Source organism: Manacus candei, unplaced genomic scaffold, assembly GCF_025592945.1.
Source record: "Manacus candei isolate 608988 ecotype Guabito, Panama unplaced genomic scaffold, ASM2559294v1 h1tg000166l, whole genome shotgun sequence".
NCBI lineage: Eukaryota > Metazoa > Chordata > Aves > Passeriformes > Pipridae > Manacus > Manacus candei.
The window spans coordinates 879,634-897,207 of NW_026138214.1; the positions used below are offsets into that span (position 1 = coordinate 879,634).

At 69.2% G+C, this 17,574-nt stretch overlaps 4 protein-coding genes across 5 annotated transcripts in view; 1 reads left to right on the plus strand and 3 right to left on the minus strand.

Annotated features, from left to right (window-relative positions):
• The window catches only part of KRTCAP2 (keratinocyte associated protein 2), a 45,613-nt gene that overhangs the window by 12,506 nt on the left and 15,533 nt on the right, over positions 1 to 17,574 (minus strand). The window lies entirely within an intron of this gene.
• MUC1 (mucin 1, cell surface associated) lies at positions 1,522 to 5,875 on the minus strand. Its single transcript, XM_051773300.1, has 7 exons — positions 5,747 to 5,875; positions 4,348 to 4,970; positions 4,059 to 4,132; positions 3,825 to 3,967; positions 3,417 to 3,535; positions 3,181 to 3,327; positions 1,522 to 2,248 (listed from the first exon to the last, which is right to left on the minus strand). Exons 1-7 carry the CDS (start codon positions 5,796 to 5,798, stop codon positions 2,174 to 2,176), a joined length of 1,233 nt encoding a protein of 410 aa, XP_051629260.1. The 5' UTR covers positions 5,799 to 5,875; the 3' UTR covers positions 1,522 to 2,173.
• On the minus strand, positions 8,580 to 15,893 carry THBS3 (thrombospondin 3). Its single transcript, XM_051773286.1, has 23 exons — positions 15,774 to 15,893; positions 14,866 to 15,072; positions 14,428 to 14,684; positions 14,233 to 14,335; positions 13,986 to 14,012; positions 13,618 to 13,700; positions 13,470 to 13,521; positions 13,234 to 13,382; positions 12,940 to 13,080; positions 12,717 to 12,794; positions 12,479 to 12,631; positions 12,269 to 12,379; positions 12,071 to 12,178; positions 11,697 to 11,856; positions 11,487 to 11,605; positions 11,316 to 11,368; positions 10,944 to 11,137; positions 10,691 to 10,869; positions 10,529 to 10,577; positions 10,184 to 10,380; positions 9,928 to 10,100; positions 9,007 to 9,146; positions 8,580 to 8,845 (listed from the first exon to the last, which is right to left on the minus strand). The coding sequence occupies exons 1-23, from the start codon at positions 15,850 to 15,852 to the stop codon at positions 8,787 to 8,789; spliced, it is 2,871 nt and encodes a 956-aa protein (XP_051629246.1). The 5' UTR covers positions 15,853 to 15,893; the 3' UTR covers positions 8,580 to 8,786.
• Positions 15,851 to 17,437, plus strand: LOC127463617 (collagen alpha-1(I) chain-like). Of its 2 annotated transcripts, none has more exons than XM_051773309.1 (2): positions 15,851 to 16,882; positions 17,095 to 17,437. In XM_051773309.1, exon 1 carries the CDS (start codon positions 15,851 to 15,853, stop codon positions 16,424 to 16,426), a length of 576 nt encoding a protein of 191 aa, XP_051629269.1. In that variant the 3' UTR covers positions 16,427 to 16,882; positions 17,095 to 17,437. The 2 variants fall into 2 exon arrangements, with proteins under 2 accessions (XP_051629269.1, XP_051629270.1); XM_051773310.1 differs by having other exon boundaries at positions 15,851 to 16,837; positions 17,200 to 17,437.

The window sequence follows — 17,574 nt, forward strand, 5'->3', positions numbered from 1 at the left end:
GCAGTCCATGGGGTCGGGCTGTCCATGGGGCCAGGGGGCTGTGGGGCTGGGCTGCCCCTGGGGTCAGGGAGCTGTGGGGCTCCTGGGCTGACCATAGGGCTGGCGAGCCAGAGGCCGTGGGGTCGGTCTGTCTGTGGGCCTGGGGGGCCGTGGGACCAGGCTGACCGTGGGGCTGGGCTGTCTGTGGTGTTGGAGTGCTGTGGGTCTGGGCCGTCCTTCAGCCTGTGCCCAGCAGGGGCCAATCCTGCCCAGCCCAGGCAGCGCTGACGTGTCAGGTCCTGCCCGTGCTCTGCTCGGCCACGTGGTCACTGCCACCCCATCCTGAGGTGTCGGGGGGCTCCTGGACAGGTCATCGCCTTGCTGGGCCTAAACCAAACCCCTGCAGCATTTCTGGGGAGTCCCAAAGGCGCACAGTCCAGCTGGGGAGGCTGAGGCATCCTCTCAGGGTGGGTAACAGGGCTGGAACCCCACTTGGGTACACTGCATGGCAGGTGGAAGGGCCACGTGGGGCAGGGCCCCCCCAGGCTGGTGCCTGCCCCTGGGGACCCCACCCTTATGTTTGAAGGTGAGGGGGCCGTAGGGTCGGGCTCCCTGTGAACAGGCAGCTCTTTGTAGGGCCCAACCCTGGTGCCTGTTTCGATTCCTGGGGCCCTGCCCAAGGCTGGAGGGTGGGGAGGGTGAGGGGGGGGACTGAGGAGGGGCAGCAGCAATGCCAGGCACCCCCCTGCTCTCCACAGGGCTCTGCCCCAGGCACACAACCCCATCCCCAGCTGGCAGCATGGATTACAGGGGGATGCTACCCTGTACCACAGCCCCCCATCAGTGCACCCCCCACCCCACAGCCGAGCCTTGGGGCACTGGGCAGCCCTCCTTTCCCCAGAGGCCCCCCAGCCTCTCACCAACAGCCCAGCACAGCTCTGACACCTCCCAGCACATACCAGGCTCTCTGGGCACCTGGCACAGCAGTGTCCCCCACCCAGAGCTGTCCACCGGTCACTGGGCTGGTCCCAAGGGTGTTCCTGGCCAAGCACTGGCTCTGTGCCTGCACCCACATGGAATTTCTTAGGGGAAGGTTTGGTTCCTTGTTTTTCTGCCTTTTCAGTGGTTGCCAAAACCCTCCCAGTGCCCAGGATGGGCCCAGCCCAAACTGGGACTGCCAGAGGGCCAGCACTGTGCTCCAGGCGTGGCATTCCCAAGGCTTGTTCCCCGGCACAGCCCAACACACAGCCCTGCTGGGGCCACCATGCTGCCCCTCGGCACATCCCACCTTCCAGCCGTGCCCCCCTCCTTCCAGCAGCCCCCAAAGCCTTTTTGGGGCTCCCTCAGGGTTTGGAGGACCTCCAGCCTGGAGCAGGCAGGGGAGGGGGGCAGGACATGCCACATGCACCCGGTGACACACGTGCAGCCCGTGCAGCTGCGCGGCCCCGTCGGCTCTGTCACATTCCAGCTGTGCAGCCGTGGGGAAACGGGACGTGTCAAACGTCAAACGAGACCCGTCAGATCGTGAACAGAAACCGAGAGTGCAGGAGGGCTCAGAGGGATGGGGCTCAGCAGACACGTCACACCCAGAGGGACACGGGGACTGGGGGCACAGTGACACCCCCGGCACCAACCCCAGGACTGCCTGGATTGAGAAGTGAGAGCGACTGCCCGAGCTGGAGTCACCCCCTGTTGTCACAGCCCAAGGGGAGCCCCCCAGCACAGCCCTGGGGACACGTGGCTGCCCCCATCCTTTTATTGTAACTGTGATAAATATACCCCGGCCGAGACCTGCCACCCCACCCAGGACGTGCCACCCCGCCGAGCCGAGCCCGGCACCAACACCCCCCAAACAGAGATATTTATGTAAAACAACACCACAAAAAGAGCAATTGAATCCCCAGGGGTGAGTGCAGGGGGAGCCCGAGCCCGGCCCCCGGCACGGAACGGGGTTGCAAAGCCAAGCGAGGACTGTGGGGTGCGGGGGACCCTCCCTCCCGCCCCCAATCGTCGTTCATCCAGTTCTGTCATATGCACGAATCCGGCTGCTCCAGAACCATCCAGCGCCCGCTGCCCGCGGCGAGGGGCCGAGCAGCACCGGGGGATGTGCCCGGGGCCGGTGCTGCTCCCCCGGGAGCGGGGGGCTGCAGCTGCCCCCTCCCCTCGGCAGCCGCCCTCCGTCCCAGCGTGTGCCTCAGAGGTTGTCGGAGCCGGCGGAAGGGTTGGTGTAGGTGAAGGTGCCGGCCCTCGTGGTGCTGCTGCCGGCCACCTTGGGGGGAGGAAAAATGCAGCGGTGTCAGGGCTGGGCTGAGCCCCCTCCCCCGGAGGCAGCAGGGGAACCCCCCACACCCTCCCCACGGCCACTGTGGGCAGCCAAAAACAGCGTGGCGGGCAGCTGCCCCCCAGCCACGGGCACCGTGGGCACCCCAGGCCCACACGGGCACCTCAAACCGGCCCCCCCACCCCGTTCACGGGAGGAGCCGCGCTGGCCCCGGCCGTGTTCTCACACGATAAGCCGGCCCGGCGAGTGAGAAGGTAAATATTTACCCAGGCCCCTGGTATTTGCACAGGGTGAGCTGCTCGCAGGGAGCCGAGCAGCTGGACGCTCGGCCCCCGCCCGCGGCCCCGGCCTGGGGGGAGCGCAGGGTACGGGGAGGGGGGGAACGGGGCGGCTTCTGTGCCCCACATTGCCCAGGGGAGTTCTTCGTGCCTGCGGGCAGCTCCCGACGCGGCACCTGCAGCTCCATTTTCGGAGCTGGTGTGGGTTGGGGTGCGGGCTGTGGGGATCAGCCCCGCCGCCAGCCCTGAGTGCCCCCATCCCCGCTCCCCGCCCGCGGCAGAGGATGCTGCAACACCAGGAGAGCCGAGGGGCGGGTTGGGATGCAGCTGAGCAGGAGAAGGGGCAGCGCGGGCAGGCAGCGAGCCCTGCAATGCTGCCAGGGCTGGGCAGGGGGAGCGGCCGCCCAAGGTCGCGGGGAGCTCCCCGGAGCCGGGCAGGGTCTGCCCGCGCCGGCCGCGCACCCGCTCCCCACGCGGCTCCAGCCAGGCGTGAAAGTTACCCTCACCTCCGGGCGAGCCCGGCGCGGGACGAGCTCCCTGGACACCCATCCCGGCTCCGTTAGCCACTAACCAGGGGATGTACCCCTGCTCTGCCCCCACCCCACAGCAGCCGGACCCCGGGGATGGGGGTCTCGCTCTCACCTGGCTGTAGGGGTTGGGTTTGCTGTTGGGGGACACGTAGCGCCCGTGGCTCTGGTACTGGAGGTACTCAGCCATGGGGTGGTAGGAATCCTTCTGGCTGAGCAGGTCCAGCTTCCCTCGGCTTTTCCGGCGGCAAGTGCAGGAGGACTGGGGGAGAGAGAAGGGGTCAGGGCCTGGGGCATGGGGACAGGGGACTCACTGGCAGAACACAGATGAGGATGGGGATTGGACCTCACCATCAGGAGGAGGCAGGTGAAGAGGCTCAGCAGCACCAGGATGCTGACCAGGACCAGCAGAGCAATGGCCCAGTCTGGGACCACGGGCACCGGTGCTGGGGACGTCACCTCTGTGGAGCCTGAAAGGAGCAGAGCTGAGTCTGCACCACGGGCAGAGCCTGACAGAGCCCTGAGAGACCCCCGGGATGGGGCATCAGGGGCTGAGCCCTCCCCCACGGAGTCCACTTGCTCTTCCTAGTGCTGCCCACTGTGGGCACTGGGAACCTGCACTGGCTCTGCCTGCTGTGAGCCCCGAGCTTGTCTCAGCACCAAAGAGCCCCAGCCAGGACAGGGTAGCATTTGCAGAGCCCTCTGACCCCACCCCGGGCTCCATCTGCCCTCCCACTCTGTCCCAGAGCCCCCACTCACTCTGGATGCTGTCCAGCTGCAGGCCCATGATGAAGCCATTCTGGTCCAGGCTCTTCCTCAGGCGCTGCTCGGCAGCGTTGGGGGTGACAGTGTCACTGCCATTCCCAAACACAAGGGTGGACTGCACCTTCACCGAGCCCTGGCTGTGTGGGAGGAGGTGTCAGTGCCCAGATCACCCCCCGAGGGGCTCAGCACCAGGCAGGATATGTGTGCCAGGACACTGCTGCTGCTCACCTGTACTGCAGCTCACTGCACCCCATGTAGGTCTGTGTGCCTGCACAGCCCGCGCAGCCGAACACGTGTTCAAACTGGAACGAAGCATTGGGGTGACGGTGACACCTCATCTGTCACCTCCCCACAGACACCCATCCGCCACCTCCCCACAGACACCCCACCCTTCCCATTCCCACGCAGCTGGAGCCGCTGGCAGAGCAGATGCTCAGGGTGAGCCCCAGGGTGAGGTAGCTCCTCCCTGGCACAGCCGGGGGGGTTTGCTGGTGCGGGCAGAGCTCCCAGGACTCACCATGTTCAGGACAGTGCGGCTCAGGCTCCGGTACTGCTCCGACGTGGGGTCACGCAGGCTCTCGTTGAAGCTCCTGTTGATGATGCGGAAGGACAGTGGGACGCGGGCGAGCAGCTGGACGGCAGCGGGGAGCCGGGCCGTGGCTTTGCTGGGGCTGGGACCGCCCCCGGTGGGGGTCTGCCTGTGAGCCGTGCTGCCCTCGGCTGTCACAGAGGTTGTCCGGGTGGGAGGGACCTGAGCGCTGGTGCTGCCGTTGGCGCTGGAGTTGCTGCCATCCACGGTGGTGGGAGCGGCAGAGCTGCTGTTGGTGCCCAGGTGGGGAGCCCAGCTGCTGCTGTTTGAGGTGGCATTGGGGTGGGAGATGGCTGGGCTGCCGGGGACGGGCACTGCGGTGCCATTGCCCAAGGAGTGGTTGCCGGACTGGAAGTCCGTGGTGTTTTTGCCAGGGAACACGGTGGCGTGGGGGAAGAGAGCGGGTGGGGACCTGCTGCCTCCTGTGCTTTTGGTGAAGACAGGAGGAGCAGCGGTCAAGGTGCGGGTGGTGGTCTCCGTGGTCATCTCCGTGGCGGTCGTTTCGGCCGTTTCCATCTCCACGGTCGTCTCCGTGGGCACGGCACATGTACCTGGAGGAAACACCAGGAGTTGGCAGCTGCAGCCACAACTTGGGAAGGTTTTGCCCAACAGAGCTGGACACTGCAGGAAGCATCGTGATCCACACGAGCCAAGAACCAGTGGCTCCTGCTGCCCACGAGACCTTCAGGAATATCCCATGACTGTGGTTGGTGCTGGGCACGTGTGACACCTCCAAGGGTCCAGGCAGTGTCACCTGGGCACTGGCACCAGCCCTGCAGACCCCCAGATCCTGGGGTGACCCTGCCACGCTGTGGGGCTCAGGCACCACCCCAATAAAGCCTCCTTTGCTGTGGGTTGAAGGGTGGGGTGCCCCCTGTGCCCCCGGACCCGCCTGGCCTGGCTGTGGGCCAGCACAGGCAGCTCCCGGGCAGGTTCTCAGCGGGTGCTGCAGGAGCCGGCGGCACTGGAGGAGAGCCCGGGGTCCGGGTGCTCACCGGGACACACCTGCATTCCAGCCTGCGAGCCCCGGGCACAGCCTGCTCCGGCTGGTCCCGGCACAGCCCAGCCCCGGACACGGCAGAGAAGGGGCCGTGGTTTGAGCCCCCAGGTCCTGGCTTTGCTGGGCACAACCAGCCCTGCGGTGCTGCACCCCGGAGCCAGACCAGGACAGGTGACAAGGTCCCTGCTGCCGGGGTGCCACTGGCTCTGGTGTCCCCTGGTCCTCACACTGAAAGAGACCCCACTCCTCTCCCCCTGGCCCGGTACCTCCCCACTTGCCCGGGTCGCAGCCCAGCTCCTCCTGGCTCGGGGTGCCCCAGCCCCTCACCTGTGCCCAGCAGCAGCAGCAGCAGAAGGGCAGTGAACGCCATGGGGCTCATCCGGAGGGTCCCAGCGCCTGGCGGGGCTGGGCGGTGGCTGCTCTCCCGTTAGCCGGCGGCGCACACCTCGATCCAGGGATCCGGAACTGGCGGCTCGGCGGCGACCGGAGCTTTATAGAGCACCTGGAGCAGGTGGAGAGGCCCCACCCCACCGCCGGCTCCAGGGAGGGGGGTTCCTCTGCCCCGCATCGCACAGGGGTGCCACCGCGCCGATGCGGCCCCCACAGCAGCATCACCACCACCACCACCAGGGTGGGTCCCCCCGCGCTCCCCCGGCTCGGGGGGACACCGCTGGCAGCATTCCCGTGCCGTGAACGGACACAGCCTCGGGCGGGCACAGGACGGGACAGTAGCTGGGCATCCCGGGCAGGGGTGGGGGCAGCATCTGCCCAACCCTATGGGCTGAGCCACAGCCCCCGGGACCTGGTGGGGGTATGGGGGGGGACACGGAGCCCCCCAGCCCCTCGTGCAGGGGGGGCCTCAGCCTCTGGCTCAGCCCGGGGTTAATCATTACCGGCCGGCCACTGCCTCGCCCTACACTCAAATAAACACTAGTGACCCCCCCGAAATGCTTACGCAGGTGGAACCAAGGGCCCCACGACATCCCAGTACCTCCCAGTAACCTGCCTGCAGGTCCCAGGGCCCCTCCAGCAGGTACAAACCCCTGACCCCACTCAGGACACGGCTGACGCCAGGTGCCCCACCCCAGAGGTAACGGGTGCCGCCCGTGCCGGGGCACAGAGCCCGCATCCTCTGGGTGACACGTGCTCCTGGCACGGCCGGGCATCACCAGCCACTGTGGGCCCTCCCTGCCCCTGTCCTGAAGAGACCCCCAGTCCCGGGGGGGAACCCTGATCCCTGGGAGGGCCCCAATTCCTGGGGAGGCGTTGGTGGGGTCTCCCACACCTGACTCCTGCTCAGCCTCCCGTGGAGCCGAAGTGCCACCCCAGCCACGACAAAGGGTTCCAGGGCAGCGCTGAGAAGGGGAGCAGAGACGGGGGACCCTCTGTGCTGCAGTGACACCGGGGCAAGGCATGGATGGCCTTGGTGTCAGTGTAGGTGCAATGGGACCCAGTAGCCAGAGCCTTGATGCCAGGCACGGGGACACGGGCAGGATGCAGGCAGGGCACAGGCAGAGTGCAGGTAGCAACTCTGGGTGAACTTGTCCTCCCCCAAAGGCCTCGCCGGGGGGACGGCAGCCCCCACGCAGTGACACTGACCTCCCCACTGCCCTCTGCCCGCTGTGCCAGCACCAATCCTCGGTCCCACTGAGCACCGGAGACCTCCCAAGAGCTCCTCTATCACCCCCCAGTGCAGGGGCTTGATGCCCACAGTGTCCCTCCACGCACGGAGGACACGCCGTGTGGGGGGCTGAGGGGCAGGTGGGTCTCACAGGGACCACAGCACCTCTCACGGCAACCCTCTCACACATGAGCCCCGGGCCAGGGGGCCGCGCAGCCACCCTGGCTGTGTCCCGTGGGTCCTGTGCACCCACCCCCCCCGTGCCCCGCGGGTCCCCTGGGTCCACCCTGTCCGTGCCTCGGGGGTCCCGTGTGCCCACTCGCTCTCTGCTCGGTGGGTCCCGTGTCCCCGCCGTGCCCGGGGGGGTCCCGACCCGCGCGCCCCCGCGGCTGCCCCGCGCGCGCTCCCGCTCCGACCGGCGGTGCCGGAGCTGCGGCGTCCCCTGGCGGGAGCGGCCCCGCACGACGCCCGCCCCGCGCACCGGCACCGCCGGGCGGGACCGGGACCGGGACCGGACCGGGACCGAGATCGGGACCGCGACTGGAGCGAGAGCGGAGTGGGAGCGGGAGAACGACTGGAGCGAGACAGGAGCAGGAGCGGGAGCGCGATCGGGACCGGGAGCAAGACTGCGACTGCGACTGGAGCGAGCGCGAGCGGGACCGGGACCAGGACTGGGAGCTGGAGCTGGAGAAGGAGCAGGAGCAGGAGCAGGACTGCGACTGTAGCGAGACCAGAGCGGGACCGGGACGGCGACTGGAGCGAGACCGGAGGGGAAGAGGGAGTGGGAGAGGCGGGAGGAGAAGTGGAGCGGAACCGCAGAGGGAATGGAAGCGGGAGCGGGACTGGACCGGGAGCGGGACCGGACCGGGAGCGGGACCGGAGAGGGAGAAAGAGAGGGACCAAAACGGTAGCGGGACCCGCGGTCGCTCCTCGCTGGGGGCGTGGGACGAGGCGCTCGGTACCGAGCAGTGATGTCACCTGCCCCGAGAGCCCCGGGACCCCCGGGCCGCGAACGGGCACCGGCACCGGCACCAGTTGCGGCCCCAACACCGGCGGGCAGCGCCGCGTTGCCCTTTTAAGAGGGGCCCGGTGCCGCCGCACCCATTGTCGCCGCCGCCGCCGCGGGGCCGGGCCGGTGCCGGGGCCGCGCGCTCCGGGGCGAGCGGGGGGGCGGTGGGGGCACATTCCGCCGCGTTGCCGGGACAGCCGTCGCCGTGGCGACCGGTCCGTGCCGCCGAGCCGCGGTGCGCGCCGCGCAGTTCCCACGGAGCGGCCCCGGGCGGCGGCGGCGGCGGCTCCCGCTCCCTCCGGGGCGGCGGGAGGGCCGGGATGCGGTGCAGTGTTGTGCTCTCGCCCACCAATATTGCACTCGTCCCGGCCTCCCGCCGCCGCGGGCTGCGCCGGTGGGACCGGCCGGGCACGGACCCGGCCCCCGCGACCACCGGGAGGACGGCGCGGGACGGAGCCGAGAGCACGGGGAGGGCACCCAGAGCCCTCTCGGGGCACCGGGAACCCCCGCCAGGGACCGGGCGCGCAGGCTAGAAAACACTCAAAACTTTATGGCCAGGCGTGGGGCAGGGACCGGAGCGCCCGGGGCAGGCGCGGAGGAAGCCCCGGCACCGCGGGGTCCCGGTACCGGCAGTGCAAAGTCCGCGGGGGGCCGGGAGCGGGGCCCGGCCGGGAGGGGCGGCGGGGCCGGGGGCGCCCCCGGGTGCCGCTGGCGGGGGAGGCCCGGGCCGGGCGCGGTCACTCGCGTCCCTCCAGCAGGAATCGGCGGAAGGGCTCGAAGTCGGCGGGGATCGTGTCTGCGGGGGCAGCGCGAGGGGCGTCAGGAGCCGGCGGGGAGAGCAAGAGCCCGTAAAGCCCCCGGCCCAGGACCGACGGCCCGACCGCCGCCGCAGGGGCGCGAAGGGGATGCTCGGCCGGCCGGCGGGCCGGGGCGGGGGTCCCGGGGGGCCCTGCTCACCGTTGCAGCGGTACTGCAGGTTGGACCAGATGATGTTCTCCTGGGAGAAGCAGAAGACCCCCAGCCGCCCCCCGCGCATCGTGGTGTCGATGATCACCCCGGAGTCGGCCACCAGCCGCGGGCCCTCGTACAGACGGACCCTGGGGGGGGAACGGGGCCCCACCGGTCAGCGGGACCCCACCGGGGTCAGCATCGGGATCCCACCGAGACCCCATCGGGGCCAGCACCTGGACCCCGCCAGGACCAGCATCGGGCCCTACCGGGCATCCCGACCCAGGATGGCGGCACTGGGCTGGGGCCGGGGCATCCCGCGGGGGGCTGGGCCGGGGGCACCGGGCCGGGCTGGATCCCCGGGCCGGGGCCCCCCGCCGTGGCCGGGCTGGAGCCCCCCGCGCCGCCCCCGGCCCGGCCCCGCCGCCTTTGTCGGGCACTTTGCATGTGAAAGGCGCCGGCGGGGTCGCCATGGCGACGGGACAATGGCCCCGGGGGCCCGGGGGGCGGAGGGCCCGGCGGCGGAGCCCCCCCGCCGCGGCCGCCCCGGCGGGAGCCTTAAAGGGGAAACGCTCCCGCGGCCCCACCGGCCAGGACCCCTCCCCATGGCCGGCATCCCCCCTCTACGGTGGTCCCACAGGGCTGGGTACCACCCCATGACCAGCATCCCCTCACTAGGGTGGTCCCACAGGGCTGGTTTCCCCCCCCACGGCCAGCATCCCCCACTGCAGTGGTCCCACATGGCTGGATCCCTCCCCACATGGCATCCTGTCACCAGGGTGATCGCACAGGGCATCGTTACCCTCACCAGGGCTGGACCACACCAGGATTGTTTTCCTCCCAGTGATCAGCATTCCCCCACTAGGGCCGGACCCCACCCTGCCCCACGGTGAGCACACCACCTCAGCAGCCCCCGTGCCCCCCACTCACCTGATGTAGCCCACCTGGGGCCTGTGTGCCAGCTGCCAGCGGTAGGAGGTCTTGTCCCTCCAGCCGACGTTCCGGGGGTCCTTCCAGAGCAGGCGGACGTGGTCGGGCGTGTGGCCCGTGTGCCACAGCGCGTTGCGCAGGTGCTCCCCAGGGCCTGTCGAGGACTTCACTGCCTGGGGGGCACAGGGGGTGTCAGAGGGGACCTGGCCGGGAGGGATGGAGAGCCTGACCTGGCCCGTGGGGGCCCAGCACCCACCTTGAGCTGCAGCCCTGGCTCGGCCACGGCACGGAAAGGGGTGGCCTGCCAGTACGTCTGCTCCGTCTGCTTCCACATCACCACGTAGAAGCTGGCGCTGTCCTGGTAGCTGAAGATGAAGCCGGCGTAGTCATCATCGGTGACGGTGTTGACGTGGAAGGTGCCCTCGAAGTCCACCCCGTTGAAGGCCGTGTAGCCTACGGGCAGGAAACGCTGTGGGATTCCCCAGCCCACCCACCCTTCACCCCTCTGTGGGGCAAAGAACTGGCCCTCATCCCCCCCACGCGGAGGGGCGGGAGAAGGGGGGCTGCCCCCAGGGCCTGTGGGTGGGTGAATATCTCTTACCCACAGCCAAGCCCGGGTCGCTGTTCATGGTCTGCACGATCTCCATGCCCTGTGAGGGACAGCAGGGTGAGGGGCAGCCCCAGCAACCCCGGGGACCTCCCGACCCCCTCAGCTCCCACCCTGCAGCACAGCCCCCAGAAACACGGGGCACAGCACCCACACCTGGTTGAGGACAACCCAGTTGGGGTCGATCTGGGCATCCCCCTCGGGGTCGAGGATGACGGTCTGGTAGGCGCGGAAGTCGGTGAGTGTCACCTCGGCGCTCTCGGGACACACGTCCAGCTGGTCCACCACGGTGTCATTGTCAAAGTCCTCCTCGCAGACGTCGCCCACGCCATTCCCTGGGGACACGTGCCCAGTCAGGGCCGGGCTGAGCCCATGTGGCTCTGCCTCCCCTCACCTGACCCACGCTCACCGTCCGAGTCCTTCTGGTTGGGGTTGGGAATGAGGCGGCAGTTGTCTGGGCCAGGTGGCACGTAGTCCGGGATGCCATCGTTGTCATCGTCATTGTCACAGTCATCCCCCAGCCCATCATTGTCCGAGTCCAGCTGGGAGCTGTTGGGGATCTCGGCGCAGTTGTCCTTGGTGTCCTGATGCCCATCCCCGTCGCTGGGAGCAAGAACAAGGTCAGAGCAGTGCCAAAAGCAGGGACCTGGCACTACATCCCAGAGCCCTTAAGACCCTGTCATCCCCCCTGCCAGGTCCTGAATCAGTTCTGCCCCCAGGGACAGGACAGGACAGGACAGGACTGGATGGGAAGGTGACCCCACTGCAACACTGTCCCCACCTGTCCTCATTGGTGTCACAGATGTCTCCTACCAGGTCGCTGTCCATATCTGTCTGGAGGAGACCACAACCCTAGTTCAGTGACACCCCAGGGCAAGAAGAACACCCCACTCCACACCGGGCCAGGCCCCACTTGCCTCAGGCGCCCTGCCCTGAGTGGGTTGCCCCATACCTGAGTGGGGTTGCTCATTTCAGGGCAACTGTCACAGGCGTCCCCGACACCATCCTCATCCCGGTCCGTCTGCAGAGGGTTGGGCACCTTGGGACAGTTATCCAGCATGTTGGGAATCCCTGCGAGGACAGCACTGGGTGGTGGATGCCCTTCCCCAACACACTGGGACAGCCCCCCTGGCACAACCAGGCCACCCCAGTAGCCACTCACCGTCCCCATCGATGTCGTTGTCACAAGCGTCCCCCTCGCCGTTGCTGTCCGTGTCCCGCTGGTCATTGTTGGGCACGTTGGGGCAGTTGTCACAGGCATCCCCGAAGGAGTCGGTGTCCGAGTTCTGCTGGTCTTTGTTGGGGAAGAGCCGGCAGTTGTCCTGCGGGGAAGAGGACAGGGATGCTGCTGCTGCTGTGGTGGCTCACAGACGAGAGGCCACAGTCCCCCAGTGGTCAGGGTAGGAGGATGTCTCCAGCATGCTGAGCCACCAGCCTGTTGCTCCCCAAGAGAAGCATCTTGAGGGACTCAGGCCTGAGCCAAAAGGAGCAGCTCTCCCAGAGCCACCATCACAGCCACCCCCCCAGCACAGCCACCTCCACGTTCTTGACGCCATCGCCATCAGCGTCATCATCACACTGGTCCCCAATGCCGTCGTTGTCGGCATCCTCCTGCCCAGAATTGGGCGTCAGGCGGCAGTTGTCCTGCGGGGAAGGGGAGGAGATGAGGTCTGGAGCACAGCTCTGCTGTGGCCCCTGCACCCCACACCCCCTGTGCCCCCTCCAGGAGCCCACCTGCTTGCAGTGCTTGTTGTTGTCAATGCAGGGCAGGGGCTCGTCCGGGTAACCGTCCAGGTCCGTGTCTGGCCCACACACGTTGCCATTGCCAGCCCAGCCCACGTTGCACTGAAGAAAAGAGACCAGGGGCTGGGAAGGGCCCTGGCAGGACCAATGGTGCCCCTGCCATAACCCCCATACCCCCTGCCAGCCCTGTCCCCCACTCACCGCACAGGAGATCTCCCCGTTTCTCTCGAACAAGCAGAAGCCGTTGATGTCACAGGGGTTGGTGGTGGTGGTGCTGCAGGACTTTTGGGGGACGCAGCCCGACGTTTGGTTCCCCGCAAAGCCCGACTTGCAGGGACCACACTTGAAGGAGCCCTGGAGGGGGAGAGAGGGCAGGGGTGGGATGAGGGGAGCTGGGTGGCCCCGGGAGCCAGGGAGGGAGCGGGACAGCGCTGCTCACCAGCGTGTTGGTGCAGATGGAGTTGGGGTCGCAGCCGCCGTTGTTCCCATCGTTGCATTCATCAATATCCGTGCAAACCTGCGAGCAGTGTGGGAGAAACCCTCACCTGGGGCCTTCCCCTGCCCATTCCTGCCCCCCTGGGAAGTTGCCCTCCTCACAGGCAGTGCCCCACACTCTGGAGTACCCACGGGGACCCGGCGGAGTCCTGTGGCACCTCACTCACCTGCTTGCTGGCCTTGGCATAGTCCACCCCCACACCAGAGACGGTGTTGCCTCGATAGCCACGGGGACAAGGCTCACAGCGGAACCCGGGGGACGTGTTGATGCACTTGGAGCCAGGGAAGCAGGGGTTGGCATGGGCACACTGCAGCACCGGGAAGAGAGACCGGCTTCACCCTCGGGCACAGCATCGGGGTGGCTGCTGCCGTCCCAGCAGGGCCTTTCCTGAGAGGAAGCATCCTCTGCCTGCACTGCCCCGGCAGTGCTGGGGCTGCTGGTCTCCCCAGAGCGTGCCCACCTCCTCGATGTCGGCGCAGTGCGTGCCGTTGCCCTCCAGCCCCGGTGGGCAGGGCCCGCAGCGGTACCCGGGGTACTCGTACGTCTCCATGCAGTCCACCCCGCTGAAGCAGGGGTTGGGGTTGCAGCGGGACCGTTGCTCGTGGAAGCCTGAGGGGAGGACAGGCAGATGAGGGGTGAGACAAGGCGGCCCTTTGTGCCCCCCTGAGGTGGGGGCAGAGCCTCGCCAGCACTCACCGCAGACCTGGCACTCCATGATGGTGTTGCGGATCAGAGACATCTCCTTCACCTGCAAGGCAGCAGAGCGTGGAGCATCAGGGGGTGCTGGCACCGTGCTCTAGGCAAATCCGGCCCAGGGAGGGCTGGTACCCCCCCACTGTCCCACCTGGTCCCTAATGTCTTCCCGCAGCTCCGACAGGACCCGGTTGAAGAGGGTCAGCTGCGTGACCAGCGCCTTGGTCTGCTCACCTGCCAGCAGCAGAAAGGACAGGGTCAATCCCAGGACAGACACAGCCCCCTGGGGACATAGGCCAGGACTGCTCTGCCCACCAGCACTGAGCTGGGAGGACAAGGCAGTTGACAGCCTGTTCTTCTCCTCCCTGGTTCACACAGGATCTCTTTCCCCATAACACAACCTGTGCCTTTTGATGCACCCTATGTGGGGCACTGGGACAGGCTGTGGAAGGGTTTCTGCCTCTGTGGAGCCCCAAATGCCTCAGGCCAGGGAATGGGGAGAGCAGAGCAGGGACTCACCCAGGATGGAGGCCAGCACACTCGTCACTGCAAGGAGAGAGACAAGATGTTACCAAATGCTGCCATCACACCCCGGCAGCATCACCTCACACAGTCACTCCCGGTCAGCACGTGAGCAGCGCTGGAGCTCCCACCTGTGTGGGGACCCTGGGCCAGGAGAGGCAGGAGCACCCGTCTGTGCTGTCACCCCCCACCTCCCTGTCCCACAGCACGCACAGGTGACCCCGTAAGCCCCCCAAGCCATTACCTGCACTGTGAATGGACTCATCTCCTTGGAAAGGGCACTCACTCAGGGCCCCCACACGGCTCATGGACCCGCCCAAGATCAGCTTCATGGACTCCACGAACCCCTGATGTACGTGGGGAGATACAGCCAGTGTGGGGGGGCTCTGCCGATCTCCAAGGGCACGGTGGTGGGGGTCTCAGTCCCCCCAGCACTCACCTGCATCCTCTGGTAGGCCTTCTGCCCCGTGCGCACCTCGATGGCCTCCACCTCGGCCAGGGGGATCTCGGACAGCTCGGGCAGCCCCACGCTGGAGTCCATCTGCTTGCAGTCGACGTAGAGCTCCACGCTCAGCGTGTCCCTGCGCAGCCCGCTCAGGCGCACGATGATGGAGTGGCTCTGCCCGTCCGCCACGTGCGCGTGCTGCAGGTTGACCGAGTGCACCTTGTTGTCCTCCCGCAGGTACCGCACCAGGACTGCGGAGGAGCGGGGAGGGGCCGTCAGCTCCCCCCGGCACCGGCAGCACCCCGGGACCAGCAGGCACCCACTGCTGCTCCCCGTGAGCCCCTTGGACGGCAGGAACTCAGTCCTGTTTCCTTCAGAGCACTGGGGCAGGAGCAGGACCAGCCCGTCCCCACACATGGGGCACCCACCCACCTTTGTTGATCTTCCCCACGACCGAGACCTCCAGCCACCGCGTGTTGTCCTTCTTGGAGTAGAGGCCGAAGAGGGTCCCCCCCTGCTTGGGGGGCAGGCGGAAGGTGGACAGGAGGTACACGTCGTTGACGGTCAGGAGCTCCATGCGGATCTTGTGGGCCACGCTGGCCATCTGCCGCACCTCGCTCACCAGCAGCAGGTCAATGACTGCGGGAGCCGAGCACCGGGGTCGCCTCCGCACCGGCAGCCGCAGCTGCGGCCGGTGACCGCGGGGATTCCCGGTGCGGTCACACTGAGGGGGGTTGGGGGTGACCCTGGACCGCCGTTCCCCGGGGGGACCGGGGAAGCCCCGGGGTCTCCGGGGCCGCCCCCGCGCGGTGGCGCTCCAGGACCGGCCGCGCCGCCGAGAGCGACCCGCGGAGCCCCCGCACCGCCGGGACCGGCGGAGTCACGGCCCGGAGCCCGCCCTGCAGCCGGGGCTCCCCCGCATCCCGCTCCGCGGAACCCCCCGCGCCCAGCAGCAACGAGAGACGGCCGGACCGGGAGACCCCGGAGAGACGGCCGGGCCCTCGGGGCGCTCCGGTGGGAGCGCGGACAGCCCAGTCCCGCAGCCGAACGGATGCCCGAGTGCTCCGTGCAGACCGAGAGGAGCTCCGGTTCCGCGGTCAGCCCTCGCCGAAGGACCCCCCCCGCCGCCCCGAGCCGGCATCGGAACCGGCGGCCGCCCTGCGCCCCGGGGATGAATGTCCCTGTGTCCCCGCTGCCCGGCTCTCCCGGGGCGAGCGGAGCCGCTGTCAGCGGCCCCGGGACAGGGGCTGCTGCTGCCGCCGCCGCCGCCCCCCGACTGCCGCCCGTCCCGCCGCCCCGTCGGGGCCGCCCCGCCGCCGCCCCGAGCTCCCCCGTTATACCTTGCAGCCCCGGGCGCGCCGCAGCGGCGGCGCCCAGTAGGAGCAGCGCCAGGAGCGCGGAGCCCCCCGGTGCCCCCATGGTGCCGCCGGTGCCGCCGGTGCGGAGCGGAGCGCGGCGGGGCGGGGTGGCGCACGGGGGAGGGGCCGACGGGGCCGGCGAGGAGGAAACAAAGAGCCGTCAATCACCGGGCGCATCTCGGGGCCACCGGCGGGCCACCGGCGGAGGCCCCGGAGGCGACGGGGGGGCAGCGGGCGGTCGCGGCGCACCGGACCCGGGGCTGCGGGGAGTCCCCCCACCGGGCACTGCCCGCCCCCGGGGCAGCCCCCGCTCGCAGCGCCAGTTCACCGGGAGGTCAGGCGGGCTGGGGCCGCCCCAGCAGCGCCGGAGCATCCCGGTCCGGGAGAGCGGGACCGGCCGTGGGGTCGCTTGTCCGGGGTTGTCCCACGCCGCCGAGCCCCCCGGGCCGGCGGAGCTCCGGGGCCGGTCCGTACCGCCGGGGGATGCTCGGGCCGCCGAGCCGCTCCCGCGGAGCCCCGGCCAAGACGTGTTTACAGCTGTTTCCCCCAGTGCCATAACAACGGGCCGGGCCCGGCCCCGGGGCCGCCCCAGCCCCGCGCCCCCGGTCCGGCCCCGCGCCAGCGGCCCCGCGTAACGGGGGAGCGGGGGTGGGAGTGATGGAGGGGGGTGGTCCCGAGCCGCACGCGGGGCGTTTTCCCTCCGCCGCTGCCAGCGGGCTCCCGGCCCGGCTGCGGTCCATGGAGACGTGCAGGGGGGGGCAAGGCTGAGCGATGCGGGGCTCTGTGGTGCGGGAGGTGCGTGGCTGTGCGGTGCGGGGCACAGCAGGGCTCTGCGGTGCGGGGCTGAGCAGGGTGGAGCGGGAAGCTGCGGGGCTGAGCAGGGTGAGCAGTGTGGAGCTGAGCTGAGCCGAGCGGTGCGGGGCAACGCGGGGAGGTGCGGGGCTGAAAAGAGCTGTACAGTGTGGTGTGTGGTGCGGGCCAGAGCAGGGCTGTGCGATGCGGGGAGGTGCGGGGCTGAGCGGGACTGTGCAGTGCAGTGCGTGGAGGTGCGGGGCCGAACAGGGTGGAGCTGAGCTGAGCGGTGCGGGGAGGTGCGGGGCTGAGCAGGACTGTGCGGTGCAGTGCGTGGAGGTGCGGGGCGGAGCAGTGTGGAGCGGAGCTGAGCCGAGCGGTGCGGGGCAACGCGGGGAGGTGTGAGGCTGAGAAGAGCTGTACAGTGTGGTGTGTGGTGCGGGCCAGAGCAGGGCTGTGCGATGCGGGGAGGTGCGGGGCTGAGCGGGACTGTGCAGTGCAGTGCGTGGAGGTGCGGGGCCGAGCAGGGTGGAGCTGAGCTGAGCGGTGCGGGGAGGTGCGGGGCTGAGCAGGGAGGTGCGGGACTGAGCAGGACTGTGCAGTGCAGTGCGTGGAGGTGCGGGGCCGAGCAGGGTGGAGCTGAGCTGAGCGGTGCGGGGCTGAGCAGGACTGTGCGGTGCAGAGCAGTGTGGAGCTGAGCTGAGTGGTGCGGGGAGGTGCGGGGCTGAGCAGGACTGTGCGGTGCAGTGCGTGGAGGTGCGGGGCCGAGCAGTGTGGAGCGGAGCTGAGCTGAGCGGTGCGGGGGTCCCGGCAGCCGCCGCCACCGCCGCCCTTGCACTCCGGAGCCCCGCGGAGCCCCCGGTGCGGAGCCCCCGGTGCGGTGCCCCCGGTGCGGTGCCGCCGGTGCGGAGCTCCCGGTGCGGTGCCCCCGGTGCGGAGCTCCCGGTGCGGTGCCCCCCGTGCGGAGCTCCCGGTGCGGTGCCCCCCGTGC